The 20,150-nt window shown below is 42.1% G+C and overlaps 3 protein-coding genes across 3 annotated transcripts; 1 reads left to right on the forward strand and 2 right to left on the reverse strand.

Moving 5' to 3' along the window:
* Positions 1 to 42: 42 nt before the first annotated feature.
* Positions 43 to 9,070, reverse strand: MONOS_11619 (putative serine/threonine-protein phosphatase 4 regulatory subunit 4; the record flags this gene model as incomplete). The annotated part of the gene is made up of 3 exons (XM_067864166.1): positions 43 to 8,682; positions 8,751 to 8,924; positions 8,999 to 9,070. 3 exons carry the CDS (start codon positions 9,068 to 9,070, stop codon positions 43 to 45), a joined length of 8,886 nt encoding a protein of 2,961 aa, XP_067734662.1.
* Positions 9,071 to 9,882: 812 nt separating this feature from the next.
* Positions 9,883 to 12,409, forward strand: MONOS_11618 (uncharacterized protein; the record flags this gene model as incomplete). The annotated part of the gene is made up of 2 exons (XM_067864165.1): positions 9,883 to 9,989; positions 10,111 to 12,409. The coding sequence occupies 2 exons, from the start codon at positions 9,883 to 9,885 to the stop codon at positions 12,188 to 12,190; spliced, it is 2,187 nt and encodes a 728-aa protein (XP_067734663.1). The 3' UTR covers positions 12,191 to 12,409.
* A 1,579-nt stretch (positions 12,410 to 13,988) lies between these two features.
* Positions 13,989 to 20,002, reverse strand: MONOS_11617 (Vps51B, component of GARP and EARP complexes; the record flags this gene model as incomplete). Its single annotated transcript, XM_067864164.1, has 7 exons — positions 19,776 to 20,002; positions 19,455 to 19,696; positions 19,106 to 19,401; positions 14,904 to 18,918; positions 14,678 to 14,743; positions 14,299 to 14,505; positions 13,989 to 14,054 (listed from the first exon to the last, which is right to left on the reverse strand). The coding sequence occupies exons 1-7, from the start codon at positions 19,972 to 19,974 to the stop codon at positions 13,989 to 13,991; spliced, it is 5,091 nt and encodes a 1,696-aa protein (XP_067734664.1). The 5' UTR covers positions 19,975 to 20,002.
* Positions 20,003 to 20,150: the final 148 nt, after the last annotated feature.

Genomic DNA, 20,150 nt, shown 5'->3' on the forward strand with positions numbered 1-20,150 from the left:
AAAATAAAACAAGACATAATTCATTCATCCATCATGTATCTCTCATGAATGGTGCTGGATGCGAGCAGCCAATGACATATGCTCTTTGCCTCTCCTTCGCGTGGTGTGGGCAACTGAATGTGCAGGCGATGAGGAAGAAGAAGAAGAGGAGGAAGTAGAGGAAGAGGAAGAAGAAGAGGAAGAAGAAGAAGAAGAAGAAGAAGAGGGAAAATGCAAGTTGCTGCTGAGAGGAAGGGGGAGAACAGAAGGAGAAGGAGAACGGCGTGTTGTGCTGTGCTGAGAAGAAGCGGAGAAATAAGAAGAAGAAGAAGAAGTTGGGTTTGAATTAGAATTCGAAGTATTAGAAGAAGAAAAGATAGAAGAAGAGGAAGAGGAAGAAGAAGAAGAAGGTGTGGTTGCAGTGGGACGAGCAGAATCTGGCTGTGAAGAAGAAGAAGAAGAAGAAGAAGAAGAAGTGATGCGCAGGCCAAAAGCAGAAATTGGAGAAAGAGTTTGAGAGGAATACTTGTTGGATGGTGTGGGAGCAGATGAGAGAGAGCCAATGGCTGATGATAAAGATAATGAAGAAGAAGGGGAAGAAGAGGAAGAAGAGGAAGAAGATGATGATGTGGAAGAAGATGAAGGAGAAGGAGAAGAAGAAGATGTGGAAGGTGCTATTAGACTTGTGGGTAACTTTAGTCCAAAAGAATCGCTTCTTGTTTGTGTGGGAGGACGTTTGGGAAGAGAAGAAGAAGAAGAAGAAGAAGAGGAGGAGGAGGAGGAAGAAGAAGAAGAAGTTGATGAAGCAGCAGAAGAAGTTGATATTTCAGGCAGTTTTTGTTCTTCTCTAATCTTCCTCTGTTGATGCGCAGCATCTGATCGACGGTCACTTAATAGCACTCCATCCAATTTATCCGTTCTCTCTTTCTCTCTTTCTCTGTCTCTGTCTCTGTCTCTGTCTCTCTCTTCTTCTCTGCTTCTCTCTTTCATTCTAACTCTATCTTTCTCTTTGTCTTTCTCCTTCTCCTTCTCCTTCTCCCTCTCTTTCTCTCTCGACCCCTTCCTACTTCCATTGCTCGACCGCTTCGTCGAGTCCTGCGATCTCTTCTGCCTCTTCTTCACTGGCTGCCCACTCTCATTCTCCCCTTCCTCTTTCTCAAAGCTGCTCATCTTCTCCTTCTTCGGGTGATGATGATGATGGTGCGTGTGGTGGTGCAGAAGTGACGTATCGTGTTCTTGTTTGCTCTCCCTCCCTTCTTTCTGCCTCTCTTTTGTTCTGAGTGAGTTCTCTGCTTCGGCTCGGTTGTATTCGCCCTTTGGTTGTTTGGCTGTTCTGGACGTGTTTTCTCTTTCTCTTTCTCTTTCTCTTCCACTTTGAGAAAGGCGAATATGATCAGAAGATGAAACAGGCATGTTGTGTGAGTGGAGAGAAGAGATGGAGAGATGCAGTGGCTGAAGTGTGGTTGGCGTGTGAATGGAAGAATGAGAAGAAGAAGAGGAAGAGGAAGAGGAAGAAGAAGAAGAAGAAGAGGAAGAGGAAGAAGAATTTGTAGTTGAAGTTGAATTGGATGAACTGGATGAAGTGGAAGGGAGAGAAGGAGCAAGGGCAGGGGCAGGAGAGGCAGGGGGTGAGTGGTGGATGGGTGTTACAGCATTGCGGCTGGAGTGTGTGAGTGTGTGCATTCTGAGTGGATTAGAGAGCTGGTGAACAGGATGAAGAGAAGAAGAAGAAGAAGAAGAAGAGGAGGAAGAAGAAGAAGAAGAAGATGTTGATGACGAAGTCATTGAACGTGGTGTTAGTTGAGCACTGGAGAAACCAGAAGAATAAGAAGCAGAGGTGGACTTTGGCTGAGGAGTGAGGCGGGTGTCGTGTTTGCTCTTTTGGATGGGAAGATCAACAGATCGGTGCATTGTATGGGAAAACTTGACAGAACGAGAAAGAGAAGAAGAAGAGGAGGAAGAAGAATTAGAAGAAGAAGAAATAACTGGATGTGTTGTGTTAACAGCAGCAGAAGAAGAAGAAGAAGAAGAAGAGCAGACAGAAGAAGAACGCAAATGCTGCGCAGGTTGCTTCGTCTTCAAAGCAGGTATACGTTGCCCTGGTGTAGCCAGCTCATTTGAATGGCGGGTGATGTTTGAAGTGAGTGAGGCTAAGGGAAGAGATGTGGAGGGGGAAGAAGAAGAAGAAGAAGAATTTTCGTTTATTCTCTCTTTATCGTTTTCTGAGTTTGCGTTGCTGATATTTGAATGCTGTCCTTTGATCGAATGCAACAAAGAAGAAGAAGAAGAAGAATTCGAAGAAGAAGAAGAACACATTCCCATCCCAGAATCAGAACTGGTTGTGTTATTCCTCTCAAATATGACCCCCCTCTCCCTCACTCCCCTTCCTCTTTGCCTGTCGCTGATGGCAGACGGAACAAGAACAGACGAAGATTCCTTTGTTGAATGAGGTTTTTGCCCTTTTGTGGGGAAATTGCGGGTGGAAGAGAGGGTGGCGAAGGAAGGGGAGTGAGAAGAAGAGGAAGAGGAGGAGGAAGAGGAGGAGGGTAAAGAAGAAGAAGAAGAAGAAGAAGAAGAACTAGGAGTGGATGAAGTCACAGAAGAAGCCGGGAGAGAGAAAGCAGGGGAGAACACAGAAGATTGAGGAATCTGTTTGTTAGAGGCAGAACGGGGGATGGATGAGGAAGAAGAGGAGGAAGGTAATGAAGAAGAAGAAGGAAGAGCAGTGGAGACAGGAATGGTAGACATGATGTGAGAGGTCGAGAGAAGAGGAGAAAGAGAGGAAGAAGAAGAAGAAGGGTTTAAAGAGGACGATGAATTAGAAGAAGAAGAAGAGGAGGAAGAAGAAGAAGAAGAAGAAGAATTACTTTGATTTGTCGTGATCGAAGAACCTGGAATGATAAACGTGTAATTCGTGCCGGCAATTGAAGCATTGGGTGTTTGAGGCGAAATCATCGACACAAAAGAAGGAGGGGTGACTGGGGCAGTTAAGCCAGAGGTTAAAGAACTGCTGCTCAACATGTTTGTTTGGGGAGGGTTTGGAATTGAAATGGAGAGAGAACGAGAATCGCCTTGTGAACGAAGAGAAGAAGGAAGAATTCGACGGCCTGGGAGAAGAGAAGAAGGAGAAGGGGAGAGGGAAGAGGAAGAAGAAGAGGGGGAAGAGGAGGAGGAAGAAGATGATGATGAAGTGGATGAAAGAGAAGAAGAAGAAACAGAAGCAGACGAAGAAGCTGAAGAAGAAGCAGCTGAATTCGTTGCAGAAGCAGGAGCACCCACCCCAATCCTCTCGATCTCTCCATATCCCGACAAACCCGATGACAACGAAGCAGCGATGCTTGTCTTTGGCGTATGGAGGAAATGATCAGCTGCGGGTGGCTGGGCATTTGATATGCCCATTTGTGATTGAGAGAGGAGTGGCTGTGATTGCGAGGCGCCGTATGTGAAGGAAGAGCGGAGGGAGAAGGAAGAAGAAGAAGAAGAAGAGGAGGAGGAGGAGGAAGAAGAAGAAGAACCGAAGAAAGTGCCTTGCTTCTGTGGAAGGACAGAAGAAGATGAGTGGCGGCGGATGAGTGGAGGAGACATAATTGTCGAAGAAGAAGAAGAAGAAAGAGAAGAAAGATCATTTGTGTTGTCACGCAAGCCACTGCTGTTATTATTAGCAGCTATATCTCCTGCACTCCCCACAAACATAGAGCCAGAAGAGCCATTGGAAGAAGATGATGATGAATTTATCCCTTGAATCGACCCCAGAGTCGCGCTTCGCTGTGATCTGTTCTGGTGTGGCAGTAGCAACTGCATTCCTTTCTGTGCGATCCTCATGTTCTGCTTGGCAGCTGTTGAGCACAAAGAAGAAAGATAAGCAGAAGACGAGCAACTCACAGTAACCAAGGGGCTCTGCATGTATTTTGTGATAGCGCCGTATTTCCTGACAACATCAATGCGATCTCTTTCTCTCTCTCTTTCTCTCTCTTCCCTCATGTCGATGTCTTTGGCCTCAGAATTCCAGGTGTCTTCTTCTTCTTGCAGAAGTGTGTCTGCCCATAGAGGGCAGAGCTGCAGAGGATGGAAGAAGAGAGACTGGAGATTGTCATTGGATGGATTGTTATCGGTTGAAATGGAAGAAGAAGATGATAATGAAGATAAAGAGGAAGAAGAAGATAATGAATAAGAAGAAGATGATGATGAAGATGACGAAGAAGAAGAAGAAGAAGAAGAAGAAGAACTCCCTGAATGCATCGGCATCGCCCCCGTCCTCCTCACTTCTATTGCATCAAAAACTTTGTCCACTTTCTTTGCTGCCTCTCTCACATCTCTGCTTGTGTCTGACAGCGCCAGCGACAGCAGATGGCTCAGCCGGTCAAGAGCCACCGCATCCCCCGGCAGTGTTAGCAGCTGCTTCATGAGAGGAATCAAAATAACGATCTTCCTCCTCACTGAAGACACTCGATCTCTTCCAAGCTCCATGAGTGGCTCGAAAAAATTGATCTTGGCGAAGCGGCGGGAGAAGCAGCGGAGGCAGGAAGAGGCGAAGTCGATGAAGAAGAGGCGGAAGCGGAAAGAGGGGGAGCGGGCGAGGTCTGACTGGAAGTGCGCAAGTACTTCTGTGCGAAGAGAAGAGGTCTTTAGCAATCTGGCAGCACGTGCTAAGGCATAGGAAGCATATGGCTTAAGGGCGAATGAGTCGAAGAGGAGGGAGTGGAGGAGGGAAGGGATGACAGAGGAGAGGAGCTGGAAGGGGTTGAAGATGGGCAGGAGGAGGAGGATCTGCACGAAGAGGTCGGCTTTGGTGCGCCAGGGGAGGAGAGGTGGGGGTGTGTTGACAAGAAGGAAGGTGGGGGTGGAATTTGATGGGGAAGAAGAAGAGGAAGAAGATGCAGAAGAAGAAGAAGATGTAGAGGAAGAGGAAGAAGAAGTCGATGCTGATGATAAACAAGATGTTATTGGTGATGTTCCAGTGTCTCCACCAACAGAAAACTGGTTTTGAGAAGAAGAAGAAGAAGAACCAGATGAAGGAGAAGAAGGAGCAGAAAGAGAACCTCCATGTTCTACACTTCCTTTTTCAGAGCTGTTAATCCCTTGCCCAATTCCACCTCCCATTGAGGAGGAAGAGGAAGAAGAGGAAGAGGAATTCAATGATAATGAAGAAGAAGAACCAATAAGCGGAGAAATAGAACCCGGAGAAATTCCAGTCATACCCCCCGAAGTCAAACTGCCAATACTGTTAAATACATTCCCATCTGATGAATTCGCATAACTACCAATTGAAGAAGAAGCAGAAGAAGCAGTTGAGGATGGCTGGACAGCAAGAGGAGGGAGCATGAGCCTGGTGATGAAAGGAAGGAGGGTGTTGATAGCTTCGGTGGAGACTGTGAAAAATGGCACCACCACACTCAAAGAAGGGATCAATGCAGACAAAACAGCAGGCGAAGGATCAACAAGCAGCTTTTCGAACACGTCGCGAAGGTATTTGGGGGTTTTTTCTCTGCCTAAAAGAGAGCAGAGGTCGGGAAAGGAAGAGGCGATGGGGAGGCGAACCTCAACGGAGTCATCAGAGAGGAGGTAGTGGAGAGAGGAGAGGAGGGAGAGCTGGGGAGGGGCAGAGGAGGGTTGGTTGGAGGAAGAGGAAGAGGAAGAGGAAGATGAGGAGGAAGATGACGAAGAGGAAGAGGAAGAGGAAGAAGACGAGGAGGAAGAAGAGGAAGAAGAACCAGATGTGTTTGAAGATGAAGTCAAAGACGAAGAAATAGATGGAGTGTATATGTGTGTTCCTTTCATAGGCTTAAAGCCAACATACTTCGCAAAGCAAGGGAAGTTGAAGGCAACGTCTATTTTGACCTGATAAGCAAGCACCGGAAGCAGATAGGAGTTGGAGCGGTCATATTGGAGAGAAGAGAGAGAGAAAGAAGGAGAGCCAGAGGAAACAGAAGAAGATGAGGAGGAGGATGAAGAGGAAGAAGAAGATGATGATATTGAAGAAGATGATGAAGGCGATAGAGAAGAAGAAGAGGAAGAAGAAGAAGAGCCACCGCCTGCACCACCAGCTAATGCTGAACACGACTGAATATGATTGGGCACATAGTTCTGCAGGCAGACATGCCTCACAAACGCCAAAACAGCCTTGTTGAATGCCAACAGCTGCGCTGCGCTGTCTTTCTCGTCTTTCTCCTTCGCAATCAATCCTTCGCGCCCTTCTCCAAGATCCAATGAGCTTCTTCGGTCTCTTTCTCTTTCTCTTTCTCTCTCTCCTTCTTTCTCCTTCTCTTTGTTACTAATACTTAAATTAACATTCATATTCATCCCTCCACTTTCTTTCTCTTTCTCTTTCTCCCTCTCGCTTCTGCAGAGCCTCCACACGAACCTGCCCAGCCCCCGCGACACCACAAACGCTATTTCTGTGCTCTTCACAGCCGCATTCAGCATTTTGATGAGCCAAGGAAACAATTTGGTTTGTTTAGTGTTGCTATCGATGCATTCACACACATGCGACAAAGAGAGGAACGCAGCGCGGCGCAGAAGGAGAGAAGAAGGGACGCTGCTGAAGAGATCGAATGGAGAAGAAGAAGAAAAGGAAGAAGAGGAAGAGGAAGAAGAAGGAGAAGGAGAAATTGACAAAGGGATTGATTGAAGAGGCAAAGAAAGAGAAGCAGTGAGACACGTGAAGTGGGGTGTGGTTGAAGAAGGAAGCAGACTTGCACCAGAATACATAGCAAATGACGCTGAAGACGCTGCTGCTGCCGCCTTCTCCTTCTCCTTCTTGTCTCCTTCTTTCTCTTTCTCCTCTCTTTCTCTTGTTGCTGATGATGCTGTGGTTGATGATGATGACGACGACGACGACGATCCTGCTGCTGACGATGAAGAAGAGGAAGATGATGATGATGATGGCAATAAGATGGTTGCATAACCTGGTTCTCCCGCTGTCTTCATCAGCTCTGCAATCACTTTGGCCGAAAAGCATTCTTTTCCCATCGCGTTCTTCATCGCCTCGATGGCAAAGCATTCACCCTCATAGCTGCTTCCGAGGGAAGAATTTGAGGATGATGAAGAATTTTGAGAGGAAGAAGAGGAAGAGGAGGAAGAGGAAGAAGATGAAGATGAAGATAATGAAGAAGCCGAAGAAGAAGAAGAGGAAGAAGAAGAAGAGCCAACAGAAGCAGATGAAGATCCTAAAGAAGATGGCGACATTTGAGAAGAAGAGAAGAGATATGAAGAAGATGAAAGCAGCATCAGCCTTACTTCATCATCAGGATCACGCAACAGAACAGAAAAGAAGCGGTCGTAGATTTGTTTGAGCGCTCGGCCGGGAAAGAAAGAAGAGTTTGAAGAAGAGGAAGAAGAGGAGGATGATGATGATGAAGTTGATGTTGATGATGCAGATGATGACGAAGAAGATGAAGATGGAGAAAGTGCATTTTGATTATTTGATCCAGAAGCAGCAGCAGCAGCAGAGGCAGAAGGAAAAAGAGAAGAGCTGGAAGAATTAACAGCACTCCAAAACTCAGCTGAAAAGGGAGGAGTTGACAAGATGGAAGGCGCACCCCATCCAAACGGAAGAGGAGCTGAAAGAAGCTGCTGCTGCAGCTGAAGCTGATGATGTTGGAGTTGTTGAGAAGAAAGATTCGAACCTGGAGATAGCGATGAAGAAGGCGTGACAGAGGAAGAGGAAGAAGAAGAGGAAGAAGAAGAGGAAGAGCGGGAATAACGTGTGTCTGTGGAAAAAGCAGCAGTATTTGAAGGAGGGGGAGGGTGCAGCAGATGAGAAGAATGAGAAGAATGAGAGGGATGTGATGGAATCGGCTGGAGCGGAGCAGGCGAATGTGATGGGGAATATGGAGAAACAGAGCGAGTACTGTGAGAAGAAGCTGTTTTGAGTGTCTTGTTGGAAGATGTGTTCAGGTCAGAGGAGAAAGGAGAGGAGGAAGGCGAATAAGAGGAAGCGATGATGTTGGAGTAATGGTGCGAAGAGAGACATGACTGGGAAGAGGTGAGGTGCTGCAGAATGAAGCTTGGAAAGGGAGGGAAGGGCATCTGGTTGGTGTTTGTGATGTGATAGGATGAAATGCCTGGAAGAGGAGGAGGCGATATAGGCGGGGAAATGATCGTTGATGATGAGGACATGGATGAAGAAGAAGAAGATGATGATGATGATGATGATGAAGTCGATGCAGATGATGATAGAAGAGCAGATGCAGATGCCGAAGGCAAAATAGATTTTTTGAGTAATTGCTTTGAGGGTAAAAAGTTAAGATGCTGGTTCGGTGAGACAAAAAATACGCCAGTGCCATTGTCATCTTTTTCTTTAAATTTATCGAAATCTTTGTCGCCAGGTGAAGAATTGTTCAGATTCATTATATGACGATGTTGAGGATGAAGAACAACAAAAGATCCAATAAAGTTTACAAGTTTTATCATTATCTGGCAAGATAAAACTTTTGATTTTATTGATTCGTAAACTTCTGATTTTAATAGAAGAGCATCAACAATTTCTTGAAGATTGCAATCTCTTGGTCGCATGTCCAACATCAATCCAAGAACTTCTAGATAAGCATGACAAGCAGCTTCGTCAAACTCAGAAATAAACCTCAAGATTGGTTGCATTAAACATTTAATTGTACCAATAGTTATTGATCGTGTTGTTAACGCTTCAATAAACATTTGAGCTACCTTTTCTTGAAATGGACCTTCAGAATTTAGAACAAATTCCTTTTTTAGATAATTTTTGATTTTGAATAAGCATAAACACATTTAATTCAAAATAAATTGCAACAAACCATTATCTTTGGTATGAATGGATTGAGCTCATCTCCACAATCACGAAAGTAGCGAGTAAGCGATAAAATTAATATTTCAATTTGTTGCTTGTTTCCTCCATTTAAAATGTTTTTGACATGCTCTATCAGTGGAACATCTTCACGCATAACAAATTTATCAATTTCTTCTTGGGGCTTAAGAAAGAAAAGTGTTAATATTTCGAGAAAAATAAGTGTAATCATTTTAAGATAAAGTTTTTGATTCAAACCTTTGAAAGAACTGGAATTTTTTCTTCCACATCAAATTCTATTGATCTCGATCCTGTAAACCCCTTAAGCATCGTTATGTCGCATTAAAGAAATAATCAAATAATTTAGAAATTTTATTATAGATAATATTCCGGATCAGATGAAAAACTATTTGTGCATTAACTATTTTTTCAAACATTGAAGGAATTATTTTTATTGAAGCCTGAAATAGAAAAGTTAGTTTTATTAATTATTAAGATTGAAAAAATTTTTTGAAGTGAAAAAATTTTCAGAACATTAAAAACATGAAGAAAAATTATTTCATTTTATTTCCGGAATAAATGATTTATTCAATCGTTGAATTGTTATATACTCATTTAATTTAATATTTTTTTGGGTAATTCTGTGGTGCACAATGAAACGAAAGAAAAATACATTAAACAAAAAATGCAAATTTGTCTCAGTTTCATTCAGTATAACCATGAAAATTTAGAAAATTAAATGTAATTTTATTCATTCTATTCTGCTTGCCTCTTTCCGAAAGCTATGCTCAATAAAGTTTATGATAAAATAGTCATTTTTATTGAATGATAAGCACGCTGATATTTCTGCAAATATTAAATGATTTGCTATTACTGTTATTAAATTATGTGCATGTTTATGCTTTAATCTTAAAATATAAATATGTTTCACTGTTGCAAATAATCATGTGATTTTTTAAGATCATTCAAAAAAATATTTAATACATATTTATTTTTTCGAAACCCTCGGAAATTGCACTCTGTGATACAAAAATTAAAATTAGTCGATATTTTAAACTCTATTTTCTTTGTTGTTAAAAAATGAATAAGAAATATGTGGGAATAATGATCCAGATCACAGTACCCCATTTACAGAAAGTTCGATGACGGCAGATCCAACAAATTCAGATGTTCAAGGCCAACAGGGAGGTGGAGAACAAACTGCAGGAGGAACACAAACCGAGGGACAGCACGAGAATACGCAGTCAAAGTTTATAAAATTTTCATGAATTTCCAGAACTCATTTTCAAATAAATCTGCATCTTTCTTTTTAAATATATATTGTTTTCTTGCGTCCATATATTTATAATTTCTATTTATCTTTACAATAGTCCATTAAAAGTCGAGTATTTCGCATCGGAATGTTCAATCCCGTTTCACCCTGATCATTATAGATTAAGGATGACTTTTTCAGATAAACCTGCAAATGATACGTGCATTGTGATTTGCTCGCAGACTTTGTGCTTTATTTTGCAATACACGCTTCCAACAATTTTTACTCCAATTGAAGCGGCAAAAACAGGAAAAGCTCTCAAAATCCCAACTTATAATGCAACAGGAACACGCATGAAAACGGGTTTTGTAAACTTTTTCAGGCAAGTCCGACAGCACGCTTATTTGACAACAGCAGAACTGCTTTATACATTGTGCCTTTTCGATCGTCTTGTGAGAAGTGACTTGAAACAACGCAATACATACCAATGCTATTTTCTCAATGATGCCACTGTGCCAGTGTATTTGCTATGTTCTGTTATTGTCAGCTTAAAAATGAGCAGAGATCATCCGCTTACAAATCATTTTTGGAGTCGTTTGTTTGCAGTTCCACTACCACATTTGAATATTTCTGAAAGAAGATTTTTAAAATGGATTGAATACAAAATCCTCATGGATGTTGATGAATATGAGATTTTGTTTAATGCACTGCTTTCTCCCACAATTATCGAGAGCTTCAAAGAAATGGAGAAGCCCAAAGAAGCAGGAAAAGTTGAAAACTCAAGTTCAAAGAAATCAAATGCACTTAGCAATGCATCACTTGTACCAGGCCCATCAGGAGATGTTGATTCGAGCATTTCTATTTTCTCGAACACATCATTGTTTAAAGGCCCAACAGCAAAGCCAACTTCTTCAAAGCAATCCTCCAGTTCATCAAAGGCGCCAAATACAAGTTCGTCGACTTCGACTTCGTCATCGTCGTCATCATCTTCTTCTTCTTCAACTGCTGCTGCTGCTCCCTCATCCTCCTCATCTTCTACTGCTTCTACTGCTTCTATTCCTTCCACCACTTCATCATCATCATCATCCTCCTCTTCCTCCTCCTCTTCTTCTTCTTCAACTCCTTCTTCATCAATCAAGAAATTTGCACTCACAAAGGAAGCCATCTCTAAGCTGACTCTGCCACCTGCGCCGAGCATGCCAGTGATGACTAGAACGAGCAACTTCGATGCTCTTCGCAGCATCCCATGCCCAACATTCAACAGCTCAATAACAAGCGAGCATAACTCAGTGCGTGGCAATATTTCTTCTTCTTCTTCTTCTTCTTCTTCAATGTCTTTGCCAAGCAATGGACAGCAAATCAACCCGAATTCCACTTCGACTTCTTTGATTTCTCCAGTCTCTTCCATTTCTTCTGTTTCTTCAGCTTCTTCGAGCTTGCCTCGCCTGCCTGAAAACTCCATCAAGACCAGCCAGACTCACAAGTCTCAGAGTCCAAATGTCGAGATTGATGAGATATTTCCTCTTGCAGCCAATTTCCCAGCCTCATCGCCGCATAACGATTTCCTCCTTGCCAACCCAGCTTCAAATCCGAAGCAAAAAACAGTTGCGGACTTTTCTGGCTCCACAGCCAAATGCTACAACTATCCTTCTGAGCATGCTGCTTCTGGCACATTGGGAGGCAACTTTTATGCCCAGACATCAACTTCTTCCTCTTCTGCTTCTTCGTCTTCATCCTCCTCCTCTTCTTCTTCTTCTTCCTCTTCCTCTTCCAATTCATTTGCCGACCTCTCCTTCGACAAGCTCACAATATCAACCACTTCGGCGAATATGATGTCCAAGCTGCGTCCGCAGCCTCCGCCCCCTCCTCCTCCTCCGCCTTGCTTCACATTTGCACATCTTTCACATCCACCTCCACCACCTCCTCCCCCTCCTCCCCCACCCACAGCTCTTGCAGCTACGTCTGCTTATCCATTGATCTGCACGTTTTCTTGTGCTTCGTCTTCGACTTCGTTCTCTTCCTCTACGTCTTCTCAACGGCTTCCACCACTTCCACATCACAGCACATCTTCATCATCATCATCATCTTCTTCTTCTTCTTCTTCCTCCTCCTCTTCTTCTTCCTCTTCTTCTCAAAATCTGAATGAAACACCCACAAATACAACTCGCCACAATCGCCAATCATCAACCCAGTTATGAATATGGAAATGTTAGCGTTTCCGGGTCAGTAAAGCTTTTTCTCATTTCCTTTTATTTTGCTTAACTTAATCTTTTTTTTTATTTTTTATCTTTTCTAACTTTATATTTTAAACTTGTTCATTATTGCTATTGATTCTCCTGTTTGTATTTGCTATTGCTGTTCTTATTCTTGTTCTTGTTCTTATTCTAATTCTAATTCTTATTTTGTATTGTTCTGCTCTGTTCTCTTTCTTCTCTGTTCATATTTTTATTCTTATAGCAATTGATATTTCATTTAGACCTTGTTTGCTATCAAATTAGATACATTCAGCATTATTTTTGTTGAAGATGAGAGAGAAAGAAAGAGAAAGCAAGGATGAATAGATGGATGGATGGAAGAGAGTAAGTGAGAGAGTTAAAGTGAGAGCGAGAAAGAGAGAGAGAGAGAGAGAGAGAGATTAAAGAAACAAATAGAAGGAGAGATGAAGAGAAAGAAATTAATAATGTTTTTGAGATAATTCTATTTTAACTCAAATTGTTTGAAGCCGTCTAGTATTTTTGTGAACATTTGTGATTCGTGTTTTTTTTGCATCTGAGGCTTCGTTTTTATATGTTGATTGTGAAAACAAAATCAAAAAAGAAGAAGAAGAAACGAATAAAAAAAAGAAAAGAAAAGAAAAGAAAAGAAAGAATTTTCGCATTTGCAACATTTTCTGAATGTTATTCTTGATTAGATTGCCAGTTCACACCTTTATTTTGTATTTTTATTGATTTATTTAAACCAATTGTTATTTCTCATTCTATCTTTGTATATCTTTTTATTTCCTCTTTTTCCTTTTCTTTTTTTCTTTCTTAGTTTATATTCGCGTTGACTATTCAGTTTTATTAAATATTTTTTTTTCCTTTTTTTTTAATTTCCTTTTTCTTTTTTCCTTTTTCCTTTTTCCTTTTCCTTTTTCTTTTTCTTTTTGTTTTTGTTTTATTATTGTTATTATTATTGCCATTTAAATATAGTAATAGTTAGTATTTTGTTTGTCGCTGCCCTTTTGGGAAACCAACGTATTTTTAGGAAATTTTTCAAATGTTTTTATTTTTCCTTTTTTTTTTTTTTTTTCAATCTTTTTATTTTTGTTTGAAAAGAAATAATATGAAAATTTTTTATTTTATTTTATTTTATTTTTCTCTGACTTTTTGCTTGTTATTGGAAATATAGTTTCTTTTTGTCTTTTTTGTCTTTTTCTTTTTCTTTATTTCCTTTTTTTTTGAATAATTCTTCTCTCATTCATTTCATGTTATATCAATGCCAAATTCGGCTGTAAGTCTTCAGTCATCCTCTCTCCAGTTGTTTGAACTCGAACCTCTGTTTTTTTCAGTTACAATAATAATTTTCTTTAATTTTCTTTAATTTTTTTTTCCTTATTTCCTTTTTTTCTTCTTATTTTTAATTTTATTTAAATGATGACTTTTGGTTATTATTCATCGTCTGCTTCCTTGTACCTACTTTTTTTTAACCCCCTCACATACAAATCCTTGGACCCATCAGGGATTGCCTTTGCAACGTTTATATTGTTTTTAATTTATGTGTCGATTTTCAAATAAAAGAGAAAATGGTGCTGTAGTGCATTTTGTGTGGATTATCTTTAGTTACGGCGTTTTGTTAATTGGATCTTTATTGAATTAATTTAATTTTTATTTTATTTTGATTATTGTTTTTCTTGTAAACTAAAAAAGTTTATAAACATAATTAACACAAAATACAACTATCAGCTGGGATTTCTAATAAACACTCAGGAAGAAATTAGCAGCAAGAACGGGGAAATCATGGGCTCAGGGAGTTGAGAAGGCACTCCAAAGGTGAAGGAAAAGCAGCGTTTGGATCTGGTTGCTGTTCAAACAAGATAAGAGAAACAATTACAAGATTAATAAAAAAAAAAAATTATAATTTTTTTATGAAAATTATAAATAATAATTAAATATTCCACATAATTACAAAGCACAACACATTAAACAAAGCAATCGACATTTCTCATTCACTCACTTTTCTTTCTTTCTTTTTTCACTCTCTCTCCAAAAAAAATATTTCTTTAAAAAAAAAACAAAAAAGCTTAATCAGAACAACTCTTACATACCAACTCAGTAGGAAGCAATTCTTCAATGTTGTCAGCGCTTCTTCTAACAGCAGCAGCAGATAAGATGTTCTGCAGATGCGTAAACACAGTTCTGCCACTCGCAGGCACCATCTCGTAGAGTTTGGCCATCACATAGTCCACATCCATCTTCAGCTGGTGGAATGCTTCAGAAGGAAGCATCGAGTCACGGATCTCCTCACGCCATGTCTGTTGAAAAGGAAAAATGTGGGGAAAAAAATTATGTAATTAAAAAAAATTTTTTTTTATTTTTTGACATGCATGTCAAATTTCAAAATTGAAAGAAGAAAAATAAATGTTAATGAATAAATATATAAATAATCATAGTTTCAAATAAGTAAGATGAAAGAAAATAACATACAATTAAGCTTTTAGTAATGATATCCATGAAGAGTGAAAGGGAATCTGCAAATACTGGCTCAACAACCTGAAAAATTGAACATAATTTTCCATTCATGTCAAATTCATTTTATTTTTCAAGGAAAGAATAACATCATTGCATTTCAATGCGAATGATCAGATAAATAATCAATAAAGCATAGAAAATTATACAGGATTAAAATATTAATAATAATAATAAAACAAACATCTTTCTTTTTGTTATTCGACAGCTGTCCAAACTTCCCAGTTGCCGATGACTGATTCCCCGACGCAGACGAATACATCGCCGAAAGAGAAGCCGATGTCTGATGCCTTCCTGTTGCCAACCCTGTATGAGAAGAGCCAAATCGCTCTCCTCCACCCTGCATGTGCTGCCCTCCACTCATTGACTGCGACTGCGACTGTGTTTGTGTCTGGTCTGGGATCGGTGCAAACAGCGAGCTCACCTCTGCCCACACCCTCTTCGCCTCAAAACAGAACAGCGCTGCTGTGGCTGACGGCTCGCTGATCAGCCGGCGCTGCTTCATCTGCAGCTGCTGCTGAGAGGGAGACCCAACAAGCTGATTTCTCAATGGCTCTGGTCGCATCTGGTTATCGTCACCTGACTCGCTCTTCCTCTGGCGTCTGTGCATCGCTCCTTGTCCTTCTCCTTCTGAAGCACTGCCTCTTCTTCCTCTTCCTTCGTCTGCCTCATCACTCTCCCATCCCAAAAGCTCGCTCTCATCTTCGCTCTCATCCACCTCCAGTTCGCTTTCCTCGCCTTCAGCATCGTCATTTCCCATTCGCACCAAGTCCCTCACATTCTCCTTCACCACATTTGCCATTCGCAGCACATTCAGCGCAGAGTAGCGTGTGTGTATCACATTCACTGCAAACAGACTCTCCTTCTTCATCATCGCCATCTGCAGCGTCGCTGTCTCAATCGCTGCACTCAGCATCGACCCTTCCACATCCCTCTGCCTTCCTCCTCCTCCTCCTCCGCTGCTTCCACTCCCGCCAAACCCTCCTCTCCCTCTCCTCCTGCTGCCCATCGGGCTCTGCTGTGCCATTGGGCTGCCATCGCCGTATGCCAGCACAATTGTCTGGAGCGTGTCTTCAATCAGCGCAGGGAAGTGGGTCAGGAGCGTCGCCAGGCACAGCAGAGAGGCCGGGCGGAGGTCGCAGCTGGTTGTCTGGAAACACTCGTCAATGCGACTGATGAAAGCACCGAGTTGGTCAACTTCGGGTGGGAACGTGTGGATGGATGCTTGGATAACTGAGGCGGTCTTATTTGAAGAAGAAGATGTGGAGGAATGTAATGGAGATAGTGATGAAGAAGAAGAAGATGATGATGATGATGATGATAAAACTGATAGACTTGCAGTTGATGAAATGTTCAAGTCGTGTGTGAGAGGCATCAGAGACTTAGTCAGTTTCCTCTTTTGAAGCTCCAGTTGCTCACTTTCAGTTGTCTCGGGTTTCTTTTCCTGAGAAGACGAAGACGAAGATGAAGATGTCACATTTCCTCCTCCACTTCCTCCTTCTTTCCCTTTTCCAAGCAAAGCTAATCGAACATCCCGTGCTGTTGAGCCGCTTCTCTCTCGCGTTCTTGAAACTTCATCAAACCCGCATCCTCCATTCGAAAAGGCTGAAACAGAAGAAGAAGGGGAAGAAGAAGAAGGGGAAGTTGGTAAAGCAAGTGAAGAAGAAGGATCAGGAAGCACAGACAAAAACGATGAGCGTCTTAATGAAGATGCCACAGTCCAGCCGTTGATTGCCTCAGAAAGGCGGCTAAGCAGCGAATGAAGAGAAGTTGGAACAGAAACAGAAACAGAAGAAGATGATGATGATAAATTTGAAGTAGAATTTGAAGAAGATGATGATGCATCAGCTCCATCATTCTGAGCCTGCCCCACGTGGAAATGCCTTCTTCTCACTCTCCTCTGCCTGCCAAACAGGAGCGTTTCATCGACTGCCCAGCAGCTGCTGAGCAAATATAGTTCAGCGCCTTCTGTTCCGAGCGTCCTCACTTTTGCCGCAGAGACAGCGGGTGTCAGAGGAAAACGGTCCTGCAACTCGGTTGGGAACTGCTTGGGCTTTCTCCGGCGGCGCTGTTGGAGCAGAGAAGAGGAGGAAGAGGATGATAAAGACAATGAAGAGGAAGAGGAAGAGGAAGAAGAAGATGATGATGATTGCATCTGAGCTGCAATATCATCCAGCCTCTTCTGCTCTCTCTCTTCTCTCTCGCTTTTCTCCTGCTCGCAGTTCCACCCAACAATCCTGCGGAGGTCAGACGAGGTGAGGGCGAAGTGGATGATGCCGTCGAAGAACATAAAGAGCGAGTTGAACAGGCACACACGGAACAGCTCGGCCTGGTCGGCGCCCATCATGTGGTGGTCAGAGAGAACGAGGGGGCACATCTGGGTGAGAAGAGTGGAGAGAGAGGAAGAGATGGCTGAAAGAGCACAGGTGATTGGATGTGAAGGAGAGGAAAGAGGAGGGAATGAAACATGTGATGTGGAAGGGAGTGCAGATGATGGTGAAATAATTGAAGAAGAAGGAGAAGACTGGGAAAGCTGAGAAGAAGGTGAGAAAGCACGGCCTGTGGAATACCCATCAGCAGCATCGGCAGGCTGTGCCGTTGAGAATGACTCGAAAGCCGGCTGTGAGAAAAGAGAAAAATCTGTTTTCCAAATCGAATCAGTCAGATCGTCCTCGTTCATTCCATCGCTGTCATCGTCTTCCACATTCACATCCATTTTGCTATCAGCAGCAACACCTCCCTTGCTCCCTCCTTCTTTCTTCATCCTCTTCACTCTCCTCCTTAGCCCTGCCCCACACAGCTCCTTCGGCTTCGTCACGAACCCTATCCACCTTCTCCTCTGCCTGTTTCCTCTCTTCGCCTCTGCAGACAGTGGCGCAGGCAAGTCCCCTTCAACCGCTGCACTGAGGCCATTGATCAATCTCATCGTGGCCACTTTCAGCCTCTCAAACGAGTTGATAATGTGAGTCCTCTGGAGTGACTGCAGTGTGTGCGAGGCGCGCTCTTTAAGAGGCACAGACGGTATTTCCTGTGCAAGTGATCGCATATCGTCACAGAAGAAGGTGATCCCTGCGAGGAAGTCGTGTGTTGAGGCAGGCGGGCCTGGATCTCCCTTTCCTGCACAGCGCATGTGCAAGGGGATGGCTGAGAGAGGAAAAGAGGAAGAAGATGATGATGACGATGATGAAATGGTGTTGTTGTTGTTTGGAGAGGACAGATTGATCCCCATCCGAAGCAGCCGTGTCTTCAGCTTCGCAATCTCCTTCTCTTTCATCTCGCGCTGCTCCTTCGCCTCTCTGCTTGGTTTCATCCCAAGCTCATTTTCTGCCTCCCTCTCTCTCGCCAGCGCTGCCTCCTCTTCTACCATCTGTGCAATGACAATCTCCCACGGCACTTTCGAGTACAGCAGCTGCCGCTTCACCAGCGCCTCGTAGATCTGATACAGCTCCTTCACAAACTGCGTCAGCTCTCCTTCGTCTCCTGTGCTCCACCGCGCAAATTCCCCTCTTTCTCCTCTTTCTCCTCTTTCTCTCTTCTCTCCGATTTGCCCCCGCTCACCCAAATACTTCGGCGGAGGCTCAGAACTATCAAAAGCACCACCACTTGCGCTGTTTCCAGCACTCACATTTTTGGAAATGGCATCCGGAAAAAGTGCTGCGAATTCTCTTGCGAATGCTGCAAGAGACGTCAGGAAAAGAGTATTCAGGCGGAGCGAGTGTGGCGTGGATGATGCAGCAGCTGTGGCCTGCTGGAGCAGCGCTGCGGTTTCCTGCGGGTTTGCCTGCTGCTGATAAGAAGAAGAACCAGTTGGCAGCATCCCCTTTGACGTGCTGAGTGCTGGGAGCACCTGTGAAGACAGTGCTGTTTTCAGCGATATCACCATCGGCAGCGGGGAGGTTGACTGGCGGATGCGGATTTCTTCTCTGTCTCCTCCCTTTGTAACATCTCCCATCGCATCTCCTTCATTTGCACTGTCCAGCCCTTTCTCTCTGAACTCTGCGGAATTGTCTCTTCTTTCGGCTTCTCCGCCTCTCTCTCCGCCGATCAGAGCAAAACCATCAACGCTTTTTGCCGTGTTGCTGCTGTCGCCGTCAGCCCCGAATTTCCGCTGCTGCTCGTTGGACTCCACTTCAACGGCGTCTGACAACCATTCTTCGTCGGCCATCCGGCGAAGGATAGAGATGAGATGAGTGCGCTCACTTTTTATTTTTATTAAAATAAATATTATTTGTTGAAGTTGTTTTCGTGGAAGTCATTGTAGTCGTAGTAGTCCAATTCAATAAATATGAATGAAGAACATTACACAAAAAATTGAAATAATGATTAGAAAAGTCATTTATATTATGATTGAATTCTGTATTATCTCTCGAAAAAAAAAAAGCACACTGATTTAAAAATGCTTCCATTAAACGCTTACTATCTGAACCCAATTGAATTAATAGACTTACATCTGCTGCGGTATCTTCCATGGTTCGAGTATGATCTTCAATTCTCTTCCAAAGAAGAATGCTCAGGTCTTTTCCAATTTCTTCAGTAACTTTCCACTCGTTTTGGATTGTAGAACTTTCTGGAAATAACTCCTTTGCTCGTTTTGCTTGTGTATAATATTTTACAACTTGTTCGTATGCGCCCATGTTCATTGCTGTTTTAATTTTATTTGGAATTTCATGAAGTGTTTTAATCTTTACAGAAATACATATGCACATGAAGCGATTTAACAATAACATCCTCATACCTTATGAAGAAGCAAGCTGACTTTTGTAAAACGTTCTAATTTCTCTCTTCTATCTCCTAAATGAATGTCTACCAATCCACTTGATACGTGAATTTTCTCAACGCTTTGAGTTAAGGTTTTCATTTGCTTTTCCATGTCTGCAACATGACCTTTCATTTGATGGATTGTTTCTCCTGCAACAATAAATTTACTATAATTTTCATAAACTAAATTCTGAAGATTTGAATCTAATCGATTGATTTCTGAATGAAATGCAATAAAAGAAAAAAATTTTTTAAATCATCTTTAACCAAAGCAACAAAGTTATGATAAAAGCAATACCATTTTTCATAACAATATCTTTTTTTCTCAATGAAGCAAGTGATGCTGTTTTAACAAAACGATGAAAATCCTCATGTGCATCATAAGCAGGCCCGTCAATATTAGTTTTATCCTGTGAAGCCTTTGATTCGTTTTCACTTACTCCAACTCCATAATATGTTTGAAGCAAAGCGCGTAATCGACTTCCACGTTCTGCCATAAAAAATAATTACTAACGAAACTCAAGTAAGGGTACTAAATAAAAAAAATATTTATTTAATGATTTTATTTGAAATATGAATATATTAATATGTCAATAAATAAATTTTGATACAAATATATTTATATTTATAATTATTATTTGTTTAACAATAACTATGATTAATTTATTTTGAA

This window comes from Monocercomonoides exilis (assembly GCF_001643675.1).
Source record: "Monocercomonoides exilis strain PA203 chromosome Unknown scaffold4-2303458, whole genome shotgun sequence".
Classification (NCBI taxonomy): domain Eukaryota; phylum Preaxostyla; order Oxymonadida; family Polymastigidae; genus Monocercomonoides; species Monocercomonoides exilis.